At 47.3% G+C, this 16,853-nt stretch overlaps 1 protein-coding gene across 1 annotated transcript in view; it reads right to left on the bottom strand.

Moving 5' to 3' along the window:
- The window catches only part of LOC144152078 (uncharacterized), a 36,984-nt gene continuing 20,131 nt past the window's right edge, over positions 1–16,853 (bottom strand). The window contains exons 3-5 of the mRNA XM_077683287.1: positions 9,468–9,535; positions 5,268–5,348; positions 1–274 (exon numbers count right to left, since the gene is read on the bottom strand). Coding sequence (XP_077539413.1) covers positions 138–274; positions 5,268–5,348; positions 9,468–9,535 — 286 coding nt within the window. The 3' untranslated portion in view covers positions 1–137. The remainder of the gene's footprint in view (positions 275–5,267; positions 5,349–9,467; positions 9,536–16,853) is intronic.

The raw sequence follows: 16,853 nt of genomic DNA, 5'->3' as shown, positions 1-16,853 counted from the left end.
TATTATGCTGAACAATATTTATTTGACTGCCATTTTGTTCACAGCAACGCTTGTTCATATTACCAGAGAGTCATCGCACAGACTCAGATGGCTGGTAGCCTTGCTGTGCTCTAGTTACGGAAGCAATGACTGGTAGTCTAGTAGTCGCCTTCCCCATCTGGGCAAAGGTCGCGGCTGTGCGCAGGAGGCACTACTCCACAAGTGTCGACGAAATGGTCGATGCATTCCTGGGGCACGTTGTCCTTTAATTCTCTCGTAGTCCACATAAGGCAGCCTGATAGAAAAGACGGTTGAAATTACAATTAGGACGACACCTTATCCGTTTTTCTTCAGCGATGGTTGAAAACTCTGGTCTCAATGTTTCAGTTTACCTAGCCAAAAGCTAGTCGTTGCAAAGCGTTCTGCACCGTCATTAACAATTGACTTATTGATTATAGTTCATCCCCCAGATCTTCATCCTCCGTCTGAAAATGTTTTCATTGTAGAGCAGAAACATAAAAGTGCACTAGTTGCCGATTGTCTCGAAAAACATTTACAATTTACAAACAGCTTCATAAAAAAAGGTTTTAAACACGGTTGGGTTGTTCCATCTATGTCGTATTTGTTGTTTTATTTAAAATTAGATATTATTGTGCACGAAAAAATTCATCAAGCTTACTGGGTATTTCCTCCTAGGGGACTAAACCCGACCCATCAGCAAAATTTGACCCATGGTTCAGCCCATTGGTACGTCGAAGTTCCAATTCAATCATTGTCCTTCACATCATATTCTCCGTGAGCGGGCTCCTGTTTCCACCGAATTTCCTCTGCAAATAAATGTAGGCCCTGTCGTGCAAGCACATCAGCGCCTACGACGGCAGCATTGAGTCCCGCTTCAATTTTTCACTAGTGCCCTTCCCAGTCTTCGAGAGACGCTACCCACGACACTGGTTCCTAACAATGGAAGCGCACTTTGTCATTCGTGGCATCGACTCACAGAGTGAGCGCTACCTCATCGACGCTGCACTGCTTCGTGACCTACGCTATCAGCTCCTGAAACACGATAAGCGGCCCTACGACACACTGCAGGCCTACGTGATGACGCGTGTCGGCCCGAGTCCTTCCCGGCAAAATGACAATTTATCGCCCCCTTCCACGGCGCCCTCACACGCCGTACGGCAAGATGGAATAGGAACAGCGCTGACCGGCTTGCAGCCTCCCTCGCGCCTTGACGACGACTCTCCAACCCAAGAGCGAAGAGACGTTCTAGCAGCACCCGGCTTCGTTAAACGTCAACCACCGCCTTCGGCCACTCCAAGCAGACAGCGCTTTCCCACTTGATTCCAAGTGCTTCCAACGCCGCACTTATGACAGCTGCCTTGTCCCCTTGCCCGGCGTTCTACCCCAACAACCCAGAGGTATGGCTTTGCCAGATGGAGTGGTTTTTTAGCGTTACGGCGTCAGATCACAGCAGGATTGTTACAAGCTAATATACCAGCTCCTACCATCAGGCTTAGACTCCACCCTTTCGTAGCCCAAAGCCTACCCCTAGGACGAGCTCAGGCCTGTACTCCTCGTGCACTATGGTCGCTGTCTAACACCACCCGCGCCACCCGCCAAGCCTCGCAACACTGCTGATGAGGTCGCCCTGCCTCGCGCCAGCCTGCTAGCATCGCAGGGGCTGGCCCGTCCCTGCTCCACTACTACTCCGGCCACCCTATGAACCGCGGACCCCAGCCCAACAAAAACTGATGAGCGACTACGCATTACAGCCCAGCAGTCTGTTGCCCACTGTGTATTCACCGCCTCCCCTCTGCACTCAAACACCGGGCTGGCCCCTGAAGCAACCGCGTTTACCATAATTCAAACAAGCGGCTCCTATGGACTCAAACGAAATTTCTGGAATCACCACGCCATGTTCATCCGAACACCTGGAGACACCAGCCCAAGACAGAGCTTCGCCCTGCATTTCGATAATTAATGATGTAGCTGATGCGTCCTCTTCAGCTTTGAAAGTTTGAAAGTTTATTTCCAGTAAAGCACATACAAATCTTTATCAAGGGAAATCGGGAAAAAGTTGCTCAATTGCAACTTGACGGGCCCAAAAACCCTTTCAGCAGCAGGGCAGTGGGCTAACACAATACTCATACATATAGAAGAGGAGAAAAAAAAGAATAAGAAGAATAATAATAAAAAAAAGAATTAAAAAAAAGAAACATTGCAAAATTGAAAGGCATAGAGACAGCAACCGGTATCATGCACGGGGTAAAAAATAAAGATACGAGAATACCTTCAAACTGCAGGTCATCCACAAAAAAAAAAAGAAAAAAAAACGCGACAGACACAACGGCAATACAGTCACCGACATCACTGTAGTGAATGGTAGAGCAAGTAAAAATATTCAAAGCAACGTACTGGCAATACTAATTGGCAATGGCAGAACTACAAGGCACAGGAAGAAAAAGCCGAAAACGAGATAAGAAAAATGTAGAGGGCAAGATTCACAGCGCTCAGACCATTCTAGGAAATAAAGCAATCGTGTAAGCTAGATAAAGATGTGATATCAACCTGCTTGGCAGCAAGGTTGTTCAGAAGAGTAGGCAATGTGTGGCGAAGCATTTGCATACCGTAATTCGTTCGTGAGCGAGGTACTTGCCAGTATTCTGGTGACCTAGTGCTATACAATTGAACGCGTCGATTTAGGAAGGCTATGTTACATAAACGGTTTTGGCCAGATGTTTGATCCTTTCTATATGCTAAAGCTAATCGACAGTGGAATAAGTGATGAATTTTTAGAACATGTAGTTGTCGAAATAACGGTTCTGTGGGGCATGCGAATGGTGCGTTACAGATTAAACGACTTATTTTCTTCTGTAAAAGAAACAACTGATTTAAATTTGAAGCTGATGTCGTGCCCCAAACAAGACAGCAGTAGTTTAAATGACTGAAAAGTAGTTTAAAAGCTTCAATGCAGTCGCCGCGTTACACCAACGAGACGCACACTTTGCCACTCATTACCAATCACGGCGACAGCCTTTCCTCCGACGAGCTACCACCTTTCTATAAGACGTACCGGTACCAGGACACCGGCGGTAAGGACGGTGTCACCAACAACCCTCTGGGCCATGCGACAAATCCCGGTCAGATGACCCTCCGGTGCATTTCTATCCCAGCCAGCATGGCTGAGGGGACGCACAGTTCGTGAGACTTAAGTCCCGCACGTCCTAATAATCAGCTGCAAGGTCAATAGGTCGAAAACAATCCCTCTCCCGAATTGACGCCACCCCCCCACCCCCTAAAAGCAGTCATTTCCGCCGTCGAGCTCAAACGCCGCCGTCTACGTCGCAAGCGCCGACGACGGCGGCGCGCGTCTACGCTTGCACGGCAGCAAGAATTCCACGTTAGCCGCCTGCTCCGACACTGCGAACGCCCGAGGTGAAGACGCTGGATTTGTCGTGGTGTTCGCGTTCACCACCTTCTGTTTGCGCTGACTTTGATACCACGAAAATGCCGCGGTCACCATCAGCGACACCCCGTTTCTAAGTCAAGCTTTCATGCTGCACCCGACTCTACCCTCTCAACCCCAACTTCAACGTTGCAGCCGTGCTGCCTTTACACCAACGCTGCGCTTAAAATGCCCGCCCTTCCAGGCCCATTCTTTCATCTGCATTGATGTGGATAGTGGCGGTAGACTGAGATCCGGCCACCCGATTAGTAGTAAAGCTCGCCCGCTGCTACACTCGTAGCACAGACCACCGGAAGCTACATTGCGCTCTGGAAGCCTTTAAGATGGCAACTTTGATAGTAACCGGAAGATCTTACGAAAGTGACTAGAACCACTTTAATATCTAAGGTTCCCCTTGATATGGACTGTTCAATGACCTTGATCGCGGACACACCTTGTACATATACTAATGTAGCCTTCGTCATGTCCGTGCTGCCGTGTATATAGATTCTCTCGCTAGCTAGTTAATCATGTTCTTGTTTTTTCTTGACGCGCTCCGCGCTAGGGATGGAGCTCTATAGCAGCCACTTTGTCATCAAACGCAAGCGCGCACCATCATCATCATTGACCGCTGGCTCCATCGTAATTAACGCATGGCCTCGGCACGCAGGACGAGCAGGCGGCAGAGAACCCCGAGGATTCTGCGCTGCAGCTCGGCCGCAATCAACAGGCACCCCTCCCCTTGCAGGCTCCTGTTGCCACCGAATCTCCTCTGCAAATCAATGGAGGCCGTGCCGCGCAATCACAACAGCGCCTACAAATTCGTTGCTGTCCGAAAGGCTTAGGCCAAACCTAAGCCTTTCGGATTTTTTTTGACAAAGACTACACGTGAAGCCGTGATATACAAACAGGAATATTCGTTCGTGGTACATAAACATGGATGGCGAAAGCTGCGTCAGTGCACCATCTATGGCCATTTTAGCATAAGAATTCAACATATTTGAGGAAGCGATGTCTCACGATCATGGGTGATAGAAAATTGGCGTGTACTCGTGTCAATAAAGGGCATGTCGTGTAATATCGGTCGCCACTGTGATCGTGATTCAGTGATGAGATCATGATTAGAGCATGGAGATTGCGGCATCTCGTTTACATGAACGAACGTTTCTGTTTACACTTTCTCGTTTTATGCACAGGTAAGCGTGCTTCCATGTTTCTTATGGCATCGACCGAATACCTGCGTGTGCCTTCTCCTTTTTTCTTCACGCAAACTTACGTTCGTTAGCAGTAATGAGCTTATTACTTTTAGGTTGTTTTCGCAGCAACAGAGTGCTTTAAGAAACGAACACTTAAAGCGGTTAGCTAAAACATACTTTATTCTGCTGATTTTTTAAAATTTCCACCGCGGTAGAGATTAGCCCCTACTTAGAAGTTTCTTGCTGTTGCTTTGGCGACTACAGATGTGATCGATATGTTGGTATTCATGGTTGTTATGTGTGTTTATGACTTAGAATCTCTGCGTCTACAAATTTTATCAAGACTCTTGGAAACGCACTATCCAAATCTGAAACCAGCGTCCCTGCAACCAGATTCCCTGCAAGAATATAGAACGTAACGATGAGCGACTATTGCCAAGGGCAGAATTTGCGTATCGGCATTATTGAAAAAACACCTTTCGATCTTTCACCGAGCACTTAGCGAACAGGAAGAAAATTGCGGTATTTTATTTTGTTTAAACCTCCGTGCGGCATTTTGAAATTTTCGGCAAAAACGAAGAAAACTGCCCTGTTGTACAAATTACTTTATGGCTCGGAACTGTTCAGTGCTGCAAGCATTTTCTTACGGTGATTGGGGTACTCGATGTCCATGACAACGCATTGACTGTAGTCCGTGTAGTAGATACGGGCCTCCATCGGTGTGGTATCTGAATGTGCAACAGAGTAAAGTCATAGCATAAATGGATGTTCATGGTTTTGTTGCAGTTAATTTATCCAAGATTTATGCAGCTTAAGGCAGGTAAGCTTTTAACAGAAAATGAGGCTAGTATGCTCTAGAAACTTTTTTGACTGCGCGGTTTTCTAATAACAATTTCAGGCAGCAAGGGAAGTGAAACGATAAACTTTTTTTTACATAATTATGCGCCTCGAACACCTAAAACACTGGATACTGCTTCGGGTACCATCAATAAAAGACCTCCGTTCATTGCCCAAATAGGGGACGCACAATTGAGATACATTGAGGCCTCATTATAAATTTAAGGGTGTTTTGCATTAGTCAAGGAGGGTAATCGGCCCAGTTTAGGAACACTTCACAATGTTTTCCTGCCTATGATATAGTATAATTGATGAATTTCAAGTGTTTCAGAAACACATTATTTCAGCCCTGCATTACCCTCTTCTATAACCATAAACAGTTGTCAGATTTGACCAACATGGAAAAACATTGTGATAGAACAAGAAATATATTCACTGCTTCTACAGTAACAGGCTTAGCATCCCTGTGGAAAGTTTCTAGCGCGAAGCGTTCAACAAGGTGTCCCAAAACAAAATACCTTTATAAATGGCCATAATATATTTTTTCCGCAACAATATGCGCTGCCTCTGTTTCCAAAACCCGCGAACACTAAAATAAATTCATGATTAACCAGCGCAAACTAAACGGGACGAGATAGGAGTACACAACACGAGCGCTATTAACAACTCAGGTTTTTTTGAAAAGAAGGAAAACATGTAAAGAGTTGAGCCTGCGCACTAACCATAGCCGTTACGTACACCATGCGGCAAACACACTCTCCACAACAAAGATAGCTGAAGCATAAGGGCTGTTATGATAAGCAACTTCAATATTCAGCAGTGACACTGATAGTGAGCTAATGCACGTGTCAAAATTCTTATTTATCAAGAAGGCTTTAGAAAATTCCCTCGTGCGCGTGTCATTGTGTCGAACAGAACACTTGTATGGTTAAACTTGGGGTAACAACCATGCTTACAGCAATGCGCCGAAAGGTGGGACGTTGGTATGCCCTTCAAAGCCTTGCGGTACTCCCGCAGGTGCTCGTTAATGCACCACCCCGTGTGTCCAATATATATCTTATCAAACGACAAGGGTATGCAGTACACAACGTTGGTTTTGCATTCAACAAACTGTTACTGGTGTTTTACACCACACTTTTTGTGCGAACACCCTCTTTTGTTGCAATTTTCTAACTTCCTGTCGATCGCGGGGCAAAGCTTTCAAAAAAGGTTGGTTGCAGGCTCAACGTGGACGTGGTTTTTTTACAAGTAATAAGTCAGCAAAGCTTTGTCCCGCGATCGACAGGAGCTTAGACAATAGCAACAAAAGAGGGTCTTCGCACAAAAACGGCTGTCGTGTAAAACACCAGTCACAGTTTGTTGAATGCAAAACCAATGTTGTGTACTGCATAGCCTCGTCGTGTGATAAGATATATATTGGACAGACGGGGCGGTGCATTAATGAGCGCCTGCGGGAACACCCCAACACGTTGAAGGGCACACCCACGTCCCACCTATCGGCACATTGCTCTAAGCATGGTTGTTAACCCAAGTTTAACCTTAAAAGTGTTCTGTTTGCACACAATGACATGCGCACGAGGGAAATATCGGGAGCCTTCTTGATAAAAAATTACACCATCTTCCCGTAGGGGAACCGTGAGTACCATGCGAAGCAGCCATGTGGTCGACTCAAGTTCCCATTAGTTCAGCTCTGCGAGGCCTCGTTTCATCAGTAGCAACTTCTTGGCGGCATTGTCGTTTCTTTTCGGCTTCGCGAACCCGAATTTCGGGATCGGCCTGTCACCCTTGCCGGCCGCGGCGCTGACACTGCGTTGACGCTGACTCATCGCGGCGTTGCGGGAGGAGAATGATGGGAGCGGAATGAGTCATTCATACCGTGGAGCTACAGTGGCGCCCCCAGCAGAGTATGCGGCGGCTACCGCAGGTGTTGCCATTCGTTGCGCAATCCCGCAGAGAAGAGGAGCTTCGGAGAGGAGAGGAGGAATGCCGGAGATGAGAGGAGTGTCAGAGAGGAGAGGAGGAATGCCTCGCATACTACTCAGGGTTTCCCTACGGGAAGATGACGACAATGGTTGAACGCGAAGCTATCTCGTGATGAATTCTTTCGTTGGCCAATCCCTAGGGGCATCCTACCACAATCACCATCATCGGTGCCTGGACAGGCATGCGCAGTGGGGGTGTGGTACTCAGGGTTCCCCTACGGGAAGATGACGACGGTGGTTGAACGCGAAGCTATCTCGTGATGGATTCTGTGGTTGGCCAATCCGTAGCGGCATCCTGCCACAATCATCATCAGCGGTGCCTGGCCAGGCATGCGCAGTAGGGTGTGGACGCCGCATGGCGGAGGGAGGGAATAGCCCCGACCATAAGATGCTCCGCACCAACAAAGAATTCTGACACGTGCATTAGTAGTAGTAGTAGTAGTAGTAAGTATTGCTGAATGAGGCGGACTGAGCCTTGCATAGCTGCCGCCAATTGCTCCGCCTAGTCGTCCCGAATGCAATATCAGAGACTCTCAAAGTCATCACACTTCACTTAATCGTAAAGTGACACACAATGTCACCAAAGCTCACTTAGTCCTGTGGACTGCAAGAATCCGAGTAGGAGATGAGATACCTCTCCCCACACAATCCAGTGGTTCCTAAGAAAAATAATGTCCTCCGATGTAGCATGGGGCACTCCTAACTTCCAGAGATCCCGATAAACGTTCGTCCGCTCAGGGTTGGTTTTGGAGTAGTTCATAATGAAGTGATCAATGTCACCAGTCACGCTGCACGAGGGGCACAAAGGGGATGAAAGAATGTTGGTTTTATGTAGCTCTGAGGTGTACGCTCTGAGTCTGTTCTTAGTCGGTGGATCAGGCAGGCTTTGGCTCTCTTCAGGCCTTTCGTCACGACTGGTTGATGTACTGGTCGCCACAGCTGCCTCAAGTGCAAACGAACAGTCTGCTTCTGTATGCGTTGGAGATCGCACCGCGTTCGCACCGTCCTTGTAGATGGTAAGACGTCCTTGGCTAAGCTGTGAGCATGTTCGTTTACCGCTACACCGACTTGCGACGGGATCCACTGGAATTGCACAGTGAAGCCTTCATGCTTGAGCAGCTTTAGTAGAACTAAGGATCGCTGACGGGTCTTTTTTCAACGGGTATATTCCGCTGCAACATGTGAAAGGCTGACTTTGAATCGCCGAATATTGCGACTTTTTGCTTTTCAAACGATGACAGTTGGCGCAACGCAGCTTCTATGGCAACCAACTCACTCCCTGTAGATGAAACCAAAAGAGTCACCCTGGTAGCCCATGAAATAATCAAACTGGATATGAAAAAAGCCGCCCCGCACATACCACTCTTAGCTCACCCTCAGTGTCACTGCTGGATATTGAAGTTGCTTATCTCAACAGTACTTGAGCTTCAGCTACCTTTGTTGTGGAGAGTGTGTTTGCCGCGTGGTCTATGTCACAGCTGTGGGTAGTGCGCAGGCTCAACTCTTTCTACATTTTCCTTGTTTTCAATAAAAAGTCACTTGTTAGTAGCGGTCGTGTTGTGTACGCCTCTCTCGTCTCGTTTAGTTTGCGCTGGGTAATCATGAATGTATACCAACTAGCCCAGTTTTCGACCTTTGTCCGAAGTAACTGTTTGCGTTCATGATGTTGACATAAAGCAAACGATAAGAACTGGCATCAGAAATGCATTGAATTCGACTTGGGTAATTGCGGCTACAAATCTATATATCAGGAAATTTACTTTGGTCGGTGTTCTTCACCAAGAAGAGCAGCAGAAAAATATCAAAAAATTGTTCGCCCCACCCAAACTAAGCATGAACTTTCTTGCGGTTGTCGCCAAAGGTCGCCCATTTTAAACTGCAGCCCAAGCACGAAACTGCAAATACAGCACGTGCGCTATGACCAACGGTTCTAGAAAATCCTAGAAAACAACAAATAGCTCACGAAGTGCTTCATTTTCTTACCAACACGCTCGAGTACTAACTATCCCAGCTTCAACCTTGACTTACCTTCGTCTACTGTAAAGCTGAGCACATCAGGTTCATCTCCAACTGATAAATGCAATGGGAGCAATTGTCTGAAAAAAAATATTCAAATGAGAATTGGTACATCTGTGTGCACTTCCCGAATCATTTATTCTTGTTGGTGAACTCAGGGCCGATAATGCGCTTTCAGGCTCCTCCCGGACGGATGCCCAAGGTCGCCTTATTAAGAAGTTTTTAACATCATCGGGAGCTTGTCTATTTAAAACTAAACAGCCTAATTATCATAGTATAGCACACAACACTTACTCACATGTCGATATAGCGATTGGATCTGCAGTTCTCCTTCTTTGTCTTCAGTGGAACGTGGCCACAAACCCGTATGGTAGGGACCACTTTCCTATCATATTAACATATGTTGCTAAAGGCCCACATAGCTTTGTTTCCCATCAATTGAATGAAGCAGAACAAAGTGGAACCCATTTACAGATGCTTCTAAACTTCACCACACATCGATAACACATTTAAGTGCAGCTGAAGCAGCTCAACTCCTCACGCGGATTTCCGTCCGCGGCGGCCACTTTTCTAATGGAGGAGAAAGCAAAAACGCCCGTGTGTACCAGATTTCGGTGCACGTTAAAGATTCCCAGGTGGTCAGAATTAATCCGGCGCCCTCCACTACGGCGGGCCTCATCCCCTGCGTTGCGTCGGTGCGTTAAACCGTAATCAGTCAATCGAATGCGTAGCTGTGCTTTCGCCATTAGTATTCTGGGGAGCGGTGACAAGATACCGGCCACGCCCAGATTTATTCGTTTAGCACAGCCAGCGCCACCCTGCCAGCGCTCGCCGCATCGCGTATGCATGGACCGTGGCCTCCGCGATCGGCTACCGGCGGCGCACCGCCGGCAGCAAATCGCGGAGGCCACGGCATGGTAAGTGCAAAGTCCCTCGACAGGTTTCCCGTAGCCAGCCAGGGGGGAGGACTCGGCTTAACGTGCCAGTAGTAATTTGACGGTCGTTTCGCAATGAACGCTTATTACAGTCCTTGGTACACATTTTCATTACATTACGATAGACGTTTTTGTTAGTATAACTTTACTTTGCTATGAGTTTATTCTGGCGCGCAGCGACAACAAGCAGCGAAAGCCAGTACAGCCAGTAGCCTGCGGCGGTTCAGGCGGCTCGCTAGCCGTGCGGGCAGGCACAGGCAGCTTGTGAGCGCATTTTACACGTGCAGAAGGTGATTGATGCTTTTCTGCTGTATCCAAAATAAATGGAAATACGCATGAAGTATGCAAACTTGGCTAAGGAATGGTCGTAATCCACAATGTTGATCGAAAAAAGATTAAAGCAGTTCCACTTAACGTGAAAGCGGTCGGAAGTGCCGATCAGGGATTCGTCAGTGTTTCCCTTGTGTTATTCTTGTACCTTGTGTGTATGTTGCTTTTGGCAATTTTCGTACGTTTAGTTGGCTTGACTGGGACTAGATTTGATTGGATTGTCTACACTGGCTGAGGTTGACCAGTTTCGAGTAGCTCCTGGAGAGACGTGCTGCCTAAGCGCGAGGATCGGATTGGATTGCATTAGATTGGATTGAATTGGATTTGCATTAGATTGGATTGAATTGGATTTGTATTGGATTGGATTGGATTGGATTGGATTGGTTTTGGATTGGATTAGATTGGATTGGATTTGTATTGGATTTTGGTTCAATGATAAGCAGCAGTAAGCATGATAATCAGCTAATCCTCGACAACCAGGAAAGCTAAGAATAACCAGCTGAACCTTAGCTCACGCTACGTATATCCTGGCATAGCCACTTTACTTTCGAAGCCTCTGAGTTACGCCGCGCCGAAGGGACCGTGACAGGCTACACCGTAACGCCATGGCGATATGCTTAGTTCCAGCGAGCGAGCTCGCATGAGGCGGCGAGTTCCTGAAGTGCTCTGCAATTAAAAGAGGTCCAGCCGTCGCTTCAGCCGTTATCACGGGAAGTCTCGCTGACTACGAGACGAACACTATGTCCCTAGCAAAAACTTAAAGCCGTTCCACTCAATATGAAAGGTGTTGGAAGTGCACAGCAGTTATTCGCCATAATGAGCTGTACGCTGTTATCCGCTTACTGCTACCACCCCATACAATACACATTTCATGCCTTCGCAGTGCTAGCGCGCCCCCAGCCTGAAACTGCGCCAGCGAAGTGCTGGATCGCATTGGATTGGATGGAATTGGATTGGCATCTCTTGGATTGGATTGGATTCAATTTGGATTAGATTTGGATTGGATTTGCATTGGGTTTGAATTTGATTTGGATTGGATTTGGATTGAATTTGGATTGGATGATAAGCAGCAGTAAGCATGATAGTCAGCTAATCCTAGACAACCAGGAAAGCTAAGAATGCCCAGCTGTACCTTAGCTCACGCTACGTATATCCTGGCATAGTCGCTTGGCTTTCAAAGCCTCTGGGTTACGCCGTGGCGAAGGGACCGTGACAGGCTACACCTTAACGCCGTGGCGATATGCTTGGTTCCAGCGAGCGAGCTGGGCGACAAGGCGAGTGCCTAAAGTGCTCTGCAGTTAAAACGTATGGACAGTTCTTGAACGCACTTATAAAAAAACACGCGTCCTCAACGCAAATGCAATTAAGGCTTAAGTTCTGCACACACGCGGAATGGCGGCCCCAGCCGCTTGGTGAACCTGTACAACAGCGTTGGGGCAACGTATCTTCAACCTGCCTACCATCAGCTTCCCTAATTTTGCTCTATGACCTTAGAGTGGTAGTCCTGACGACCATACATTTGTAAAAGGTCTTCAATCTTGTGAGCCTTCATTGGCTGAATTTACAAAATTCAAGTTAACCCAAGCTCAGAAATACACGAACGTCACATAGTACTTTTTCTGTCAGAGCATTTCTTGTAAGTCGTAGCTATTTTCGAGGTAATAGTTCGGGACAGACAAAAAACATACTTCTCTTTCATGCTCTTTCACTGTTGCAGTATTAAAGGGACCCTGCAACACTCTTTGAGCAGTGCAAGTAAACCTGCGCGGCGTTTAGATTACACTGCCACGAATACCTGAGCCAAATATTACACGTGCACGTGAAGCGGTGAGCGCGCAAATCGATGTGAAAGACGAGGAAAAACCAACCGCTCTCTCTTCAGTTGTCCTCATTATGCATGGCCTAAGGGACGTCACATAGGCCATGGCTGCCCGATCGGCTGTCACTGGTCAACTTCGCGGCTAGATTCTCCCATTTCCGTCGTCGTCATCGCTGTGTACGAACCTCTTCTATGCCTGAATTCGTAGGCACAGTTTTGCCGTTTCTTTTGTGTTTTGAGTGCGCGCGGAGTTTGAGTGATGAGCTCGACACTTCCCTTTAAGCGGGACCACTCGACTACAAACGTTTATTGCTTCAAAAACGCCCTACCAGACCGAGCGCGCACTTGCGAGCAGGCACCCATGCTTGCTTTTTTGTGGCACCATACCGGAAATAGGCCCCTCCGCGTTGCGGAGAAAAGGAGAAAACTACCCGGCATGTGATATATCGAAGGCCGCCGAAGAAAACGCCGCGAGCCGCCCCCCTCTCCGGGAGAGAGCGCGCAGCTTTCGTCGCGCTGTCCGCGGTCGAGTTGAGAGGGAACGATTATGCGCGATTTCTCATCGCGCGTAGTTTCGTTAATTGTGAACGGATTTTCCTAATTCTTGCGGGAGGAGATTTCTGGGACAATAGACTTTATCCCAAAATACATTACTAGTAGTCGATGGCAAGTGTTGCAGGGTCCCTTTAAAGCTCTATCGCGGTAAGCAACCTCGCCTGACTCCTCTTGTAGTCGCGCTTGGCGTGCTTGTCGTAGAAACTTTGTTATGTCGTTTTCGTCCTTCGAATGCAAACACTCATTTCCGTCTCGGGGCACAAGATATGCATGAGAGGCGTCCTGTGTGTTCAGTTCCTTGCCCCGTCAAGAAATTCTGGTGAGAGTACTACGCATCCCGTCGACTTTCTCCGGGTTGTCTGCTTTAACGTCAAACCTTTTTTGCAGTAAAATAAAACTGATTTTTACATGGTAAAAAGCGCACTAGACGGAGACAGTAAAAAAAACAGTGACACGGGACGAGCGCTAAGCGCTCGTTCCGTGTCACTATTTTTATCTGTCTCCGTCTAGTGCGCTTTTTACCATGTCGAAGTCGTATAACCAACTGGCCCAAATTTCTGCGTTGATTTGTTTAATTTAGGTACATTGCATTGTTAAGTAATATCTTACCGCACCGTACTCCGAGTATGGCAATGTTGTTCTTTTTGCATTATTCTATGGGTAGCACAAGATTTTGTTTCTCCTGCTCTACTGTGCTACCTATTCTTAATGGGGACCTACGAGAGCATGAACGCCGCACTCCGGGAAGCGCAGGCCCCGCGAAATGGCGAGAATCGGATAGACCCTGCACATGTGCAATGCCCGCCTGAGGCGGTAGAAGCCGCCCTGTCGTCGACTACGGTGCTCCGTCGTACCGCTGAGCTTGCGATAGCTGAAGAATTTCGCCATCGAAGGATGCCCAGGGGCACCTGGGAGCGCCGTAGCAGACGACTGGGTGGCTTATTCCGCCTCATGCAGGCAGTGCGCATGTGCCGGCCGCATGCGATTCTCTCCTCTTCTCGGCGCCGGCGGTTCCCGGAGCGCGGCGGCCACGCGTTCGCCTGTTCCCCTTCACCCTGGACCGCACTCCACCTACATTTGTCACTTCTGTTTGTCCCTTGTACCCTTTTTTTTTAGGGTCAAAACGCATTAAAGGTTTGGGCTGTCGGCGTCTCCGGTTGTCTCATGTAATCACGGTACCAAAATACCGGGACACTCGTTTTCCGATGCCTAACGCTAGAACGTTTTATCTCCACGGGCTTTTCGAAAACGTGTAGTTAAAGAACACACGTTTGCCCACGCCTTGTGCTGCGGCGCGTGACACGAAGACAACTTACGGCCATTCTGTTTCTCATATAAGTGCTTAAATCCGGCTCAACGCAAGAGAGGGCGCCACCACCTCAGCAAGCGCGCGACTCTTCCTGACGCCAGCGGTTCTCCGTAGCCCAATCAGCGCGCGTAGAGTGGGAAGAGACAGGCTTACAATCTTTGAATACACTTATACTCTGCATCCTTTGCCCCTCTCCCGGTTGCACGTGAGTCGGGATGGCCCGTATTTTTCGTCTGCGGCCTCCTCGTCATCTGAGCCCGTATGGGATGAGAACTAGGCGCTCCAGATGCCTTTCATATCTTGCGATAGCTAAACTCCGCAGTGCAAATAATGTATGTATGTATGTATGTTTGTGGTTTATTGGCGCAAGGGTTTCTAAGACCAAAGAGCGCCAGAACTATGTTATGTGGTCTTTCAATAGTCATGTTTGTGCTTAAAATATGTATGAAATGAGTATGATACATCTTAAAATACTGTATATATGGGTGTAGAGGGCCCGTCCACTAAAGCATGAAGATGTTCATAATGGTGGCTGAAATGGATTATGGGTGCAACGTGATGCACCTCGAGCCAAAGAGCATGCGACGAGAGTGGGCCTCCCGTGCGGACAAAGGGAGCATGAGGGCCTCACTCACTGCTCGTAGGCTCTGAGGTCACGCACTGTACGAGATGAGTTTTAAAAACTTGATGTCTGCAAGATAACTTAAAAGACTTTTGTTTGTAAACATAGGTTCATCTCCTAAAAACAGTGAAGGATGTAGTGGAATGTTGTAGGTATATATTTTCGGGAAATGCCGTTTTCTGGCTTCATTGCAGAATGTGCACTCAATTAATACATGGAGGACGGTGAGCCGTTCCCCACACTTGTTACAAGCAGGTGGGAGTGTTCCATTCAAAAGATATGCGTGTGTAGCGTAAGTGTGGCCTATTCGCAGTCTGCAAATGGATACTTCAATGAATCTGTTTTGTTTTTCTGTTGTGTATCTTCCTAGGTATGGTTTTACTGAGTGGAGCTTGTTGTCTGTGTGTGTGTCCCACATGTGCTGCCAGCATTTACGGATTCCCCTCCGGATTACTGGTTTCAGATCGAGGTGAGGGACCTGCGCTACATCAACACCACTACGTAGGGCCGCCAAAGTGGCGTTCTGGTCAGCAATTTCATTGCCCAGAATGCCACTGTGTCCAGGGATCCAGCAAACAAGTATTTTTAGCTTTGACTTATAGGCAGTTATAAGAGCTTTAAAAAGGCGGTTTAGAATAACGTTTTTTGTGGGCTTAAAGGAATCCAATGCAGTTACTACGCTTAGGGAGTCTGTGTAGATGACTGATTGTTGTATTTTGTTCTGTGTAATGTGTTCCACTGTGATTAGAATACCATAGGCTTCTGCTGTAAAGATGCTACAATTTCTGTTCAATGTCCTTGTGCTGGCAAAGTCCGGGCCATGTGCAGCACAAGACACAGAAGAAGAAGACTTGGAAGCATCTGTGTAAAAAGAGGCGCATGGATATCTGTGTTGTAAATTTAAGAAATGCTGTAAAATCAATTCGCGGGGTGCACGACGCTTGTCAATTTGTTTAAAGGATGTGTCACAATGAATAGTTGACATGTCCCAAGGTGGGACTATATCGGCGATACAGGTTTTTATGCCATCATCTAAAGACACCCCTATCTCCTCTGCAAGGCCTTTGACACGCAAGGCTACAGGGGCAGGGATCGACGGGCGCGCTAAATACAAATGGGCGGATGAGATGTCATTCACAATAGAATTGCATGGGTGATTCGTCATAGACATTGTCCTAATAGCATAGAGGAGTGCTGTATAAGCACGCTGGTGCTCTAGGCACCAGTGGTCGCATTCTACATAAAGACTCTGGATTGGACTTGTCCTGAAGGCTCCAGAGGCAAGGCGAAGGCCCAAATGTAGTACTGGGTCTAACATTTTTAAGGCAGTTTTAGACGCGGACCCGTATGTTACACTTCCATAGTCTATACGTGACCTAACTAAACTCACAAAGAGACGTAGAAGGCAGTCTTTATCAGCACCATAAGACTGATGTGACAACACTTTTAAAATGTTAATGGTTTTTAGGCATTTTTGTTTGAGTTTCTTTAAGTGCTGTACGTACGTTAGTTTTCCGTCAAGTACAACACCTAAAAACTTGTGTTCTTTCTTGACAGCAATCCGTTCTCCGTTCAGTGTGACATCGGGTTCTCGACGAATTCCACGCTGTCTTGTGAATAACACACATGTACTTTTGTGAGGATTCAATTGAAAACCATTTTCTTCCGTCCATTTTGCAAGCCTGTTCACACCTAACTGTATCTGCCTTTCACATATGGACTGATTGCATGACCTAAAGCTTATTTGGACGTCGTCAACATACATTGAGTAGGAGATTGAGGGTGGCAACGATTTCCCAAGTGAATTCATTTTAATTATAAACAGAGT

Source organism: Haemaphysalis longicornis, unplaced genomic scaffold, assembly GCF_048455015.1.
Source record: "Haemaphysalis longicornis isolate Haplotype H1 unplaced genomic scaffold, Haemaphysalis longicornis Haplotype H1 scaffold_9, whole genome shotgun sequence".
Taxonomy (NCBI): Eukaryota; Metazoa; Arthropoda; class Arachnida; order Ixodida; family Ixodidae; genus Haemaphysalis; species Haemaphysalis longicornis.
This window is presented reverse-complemented; position numbering and strand designations above follow the sequence as displayed.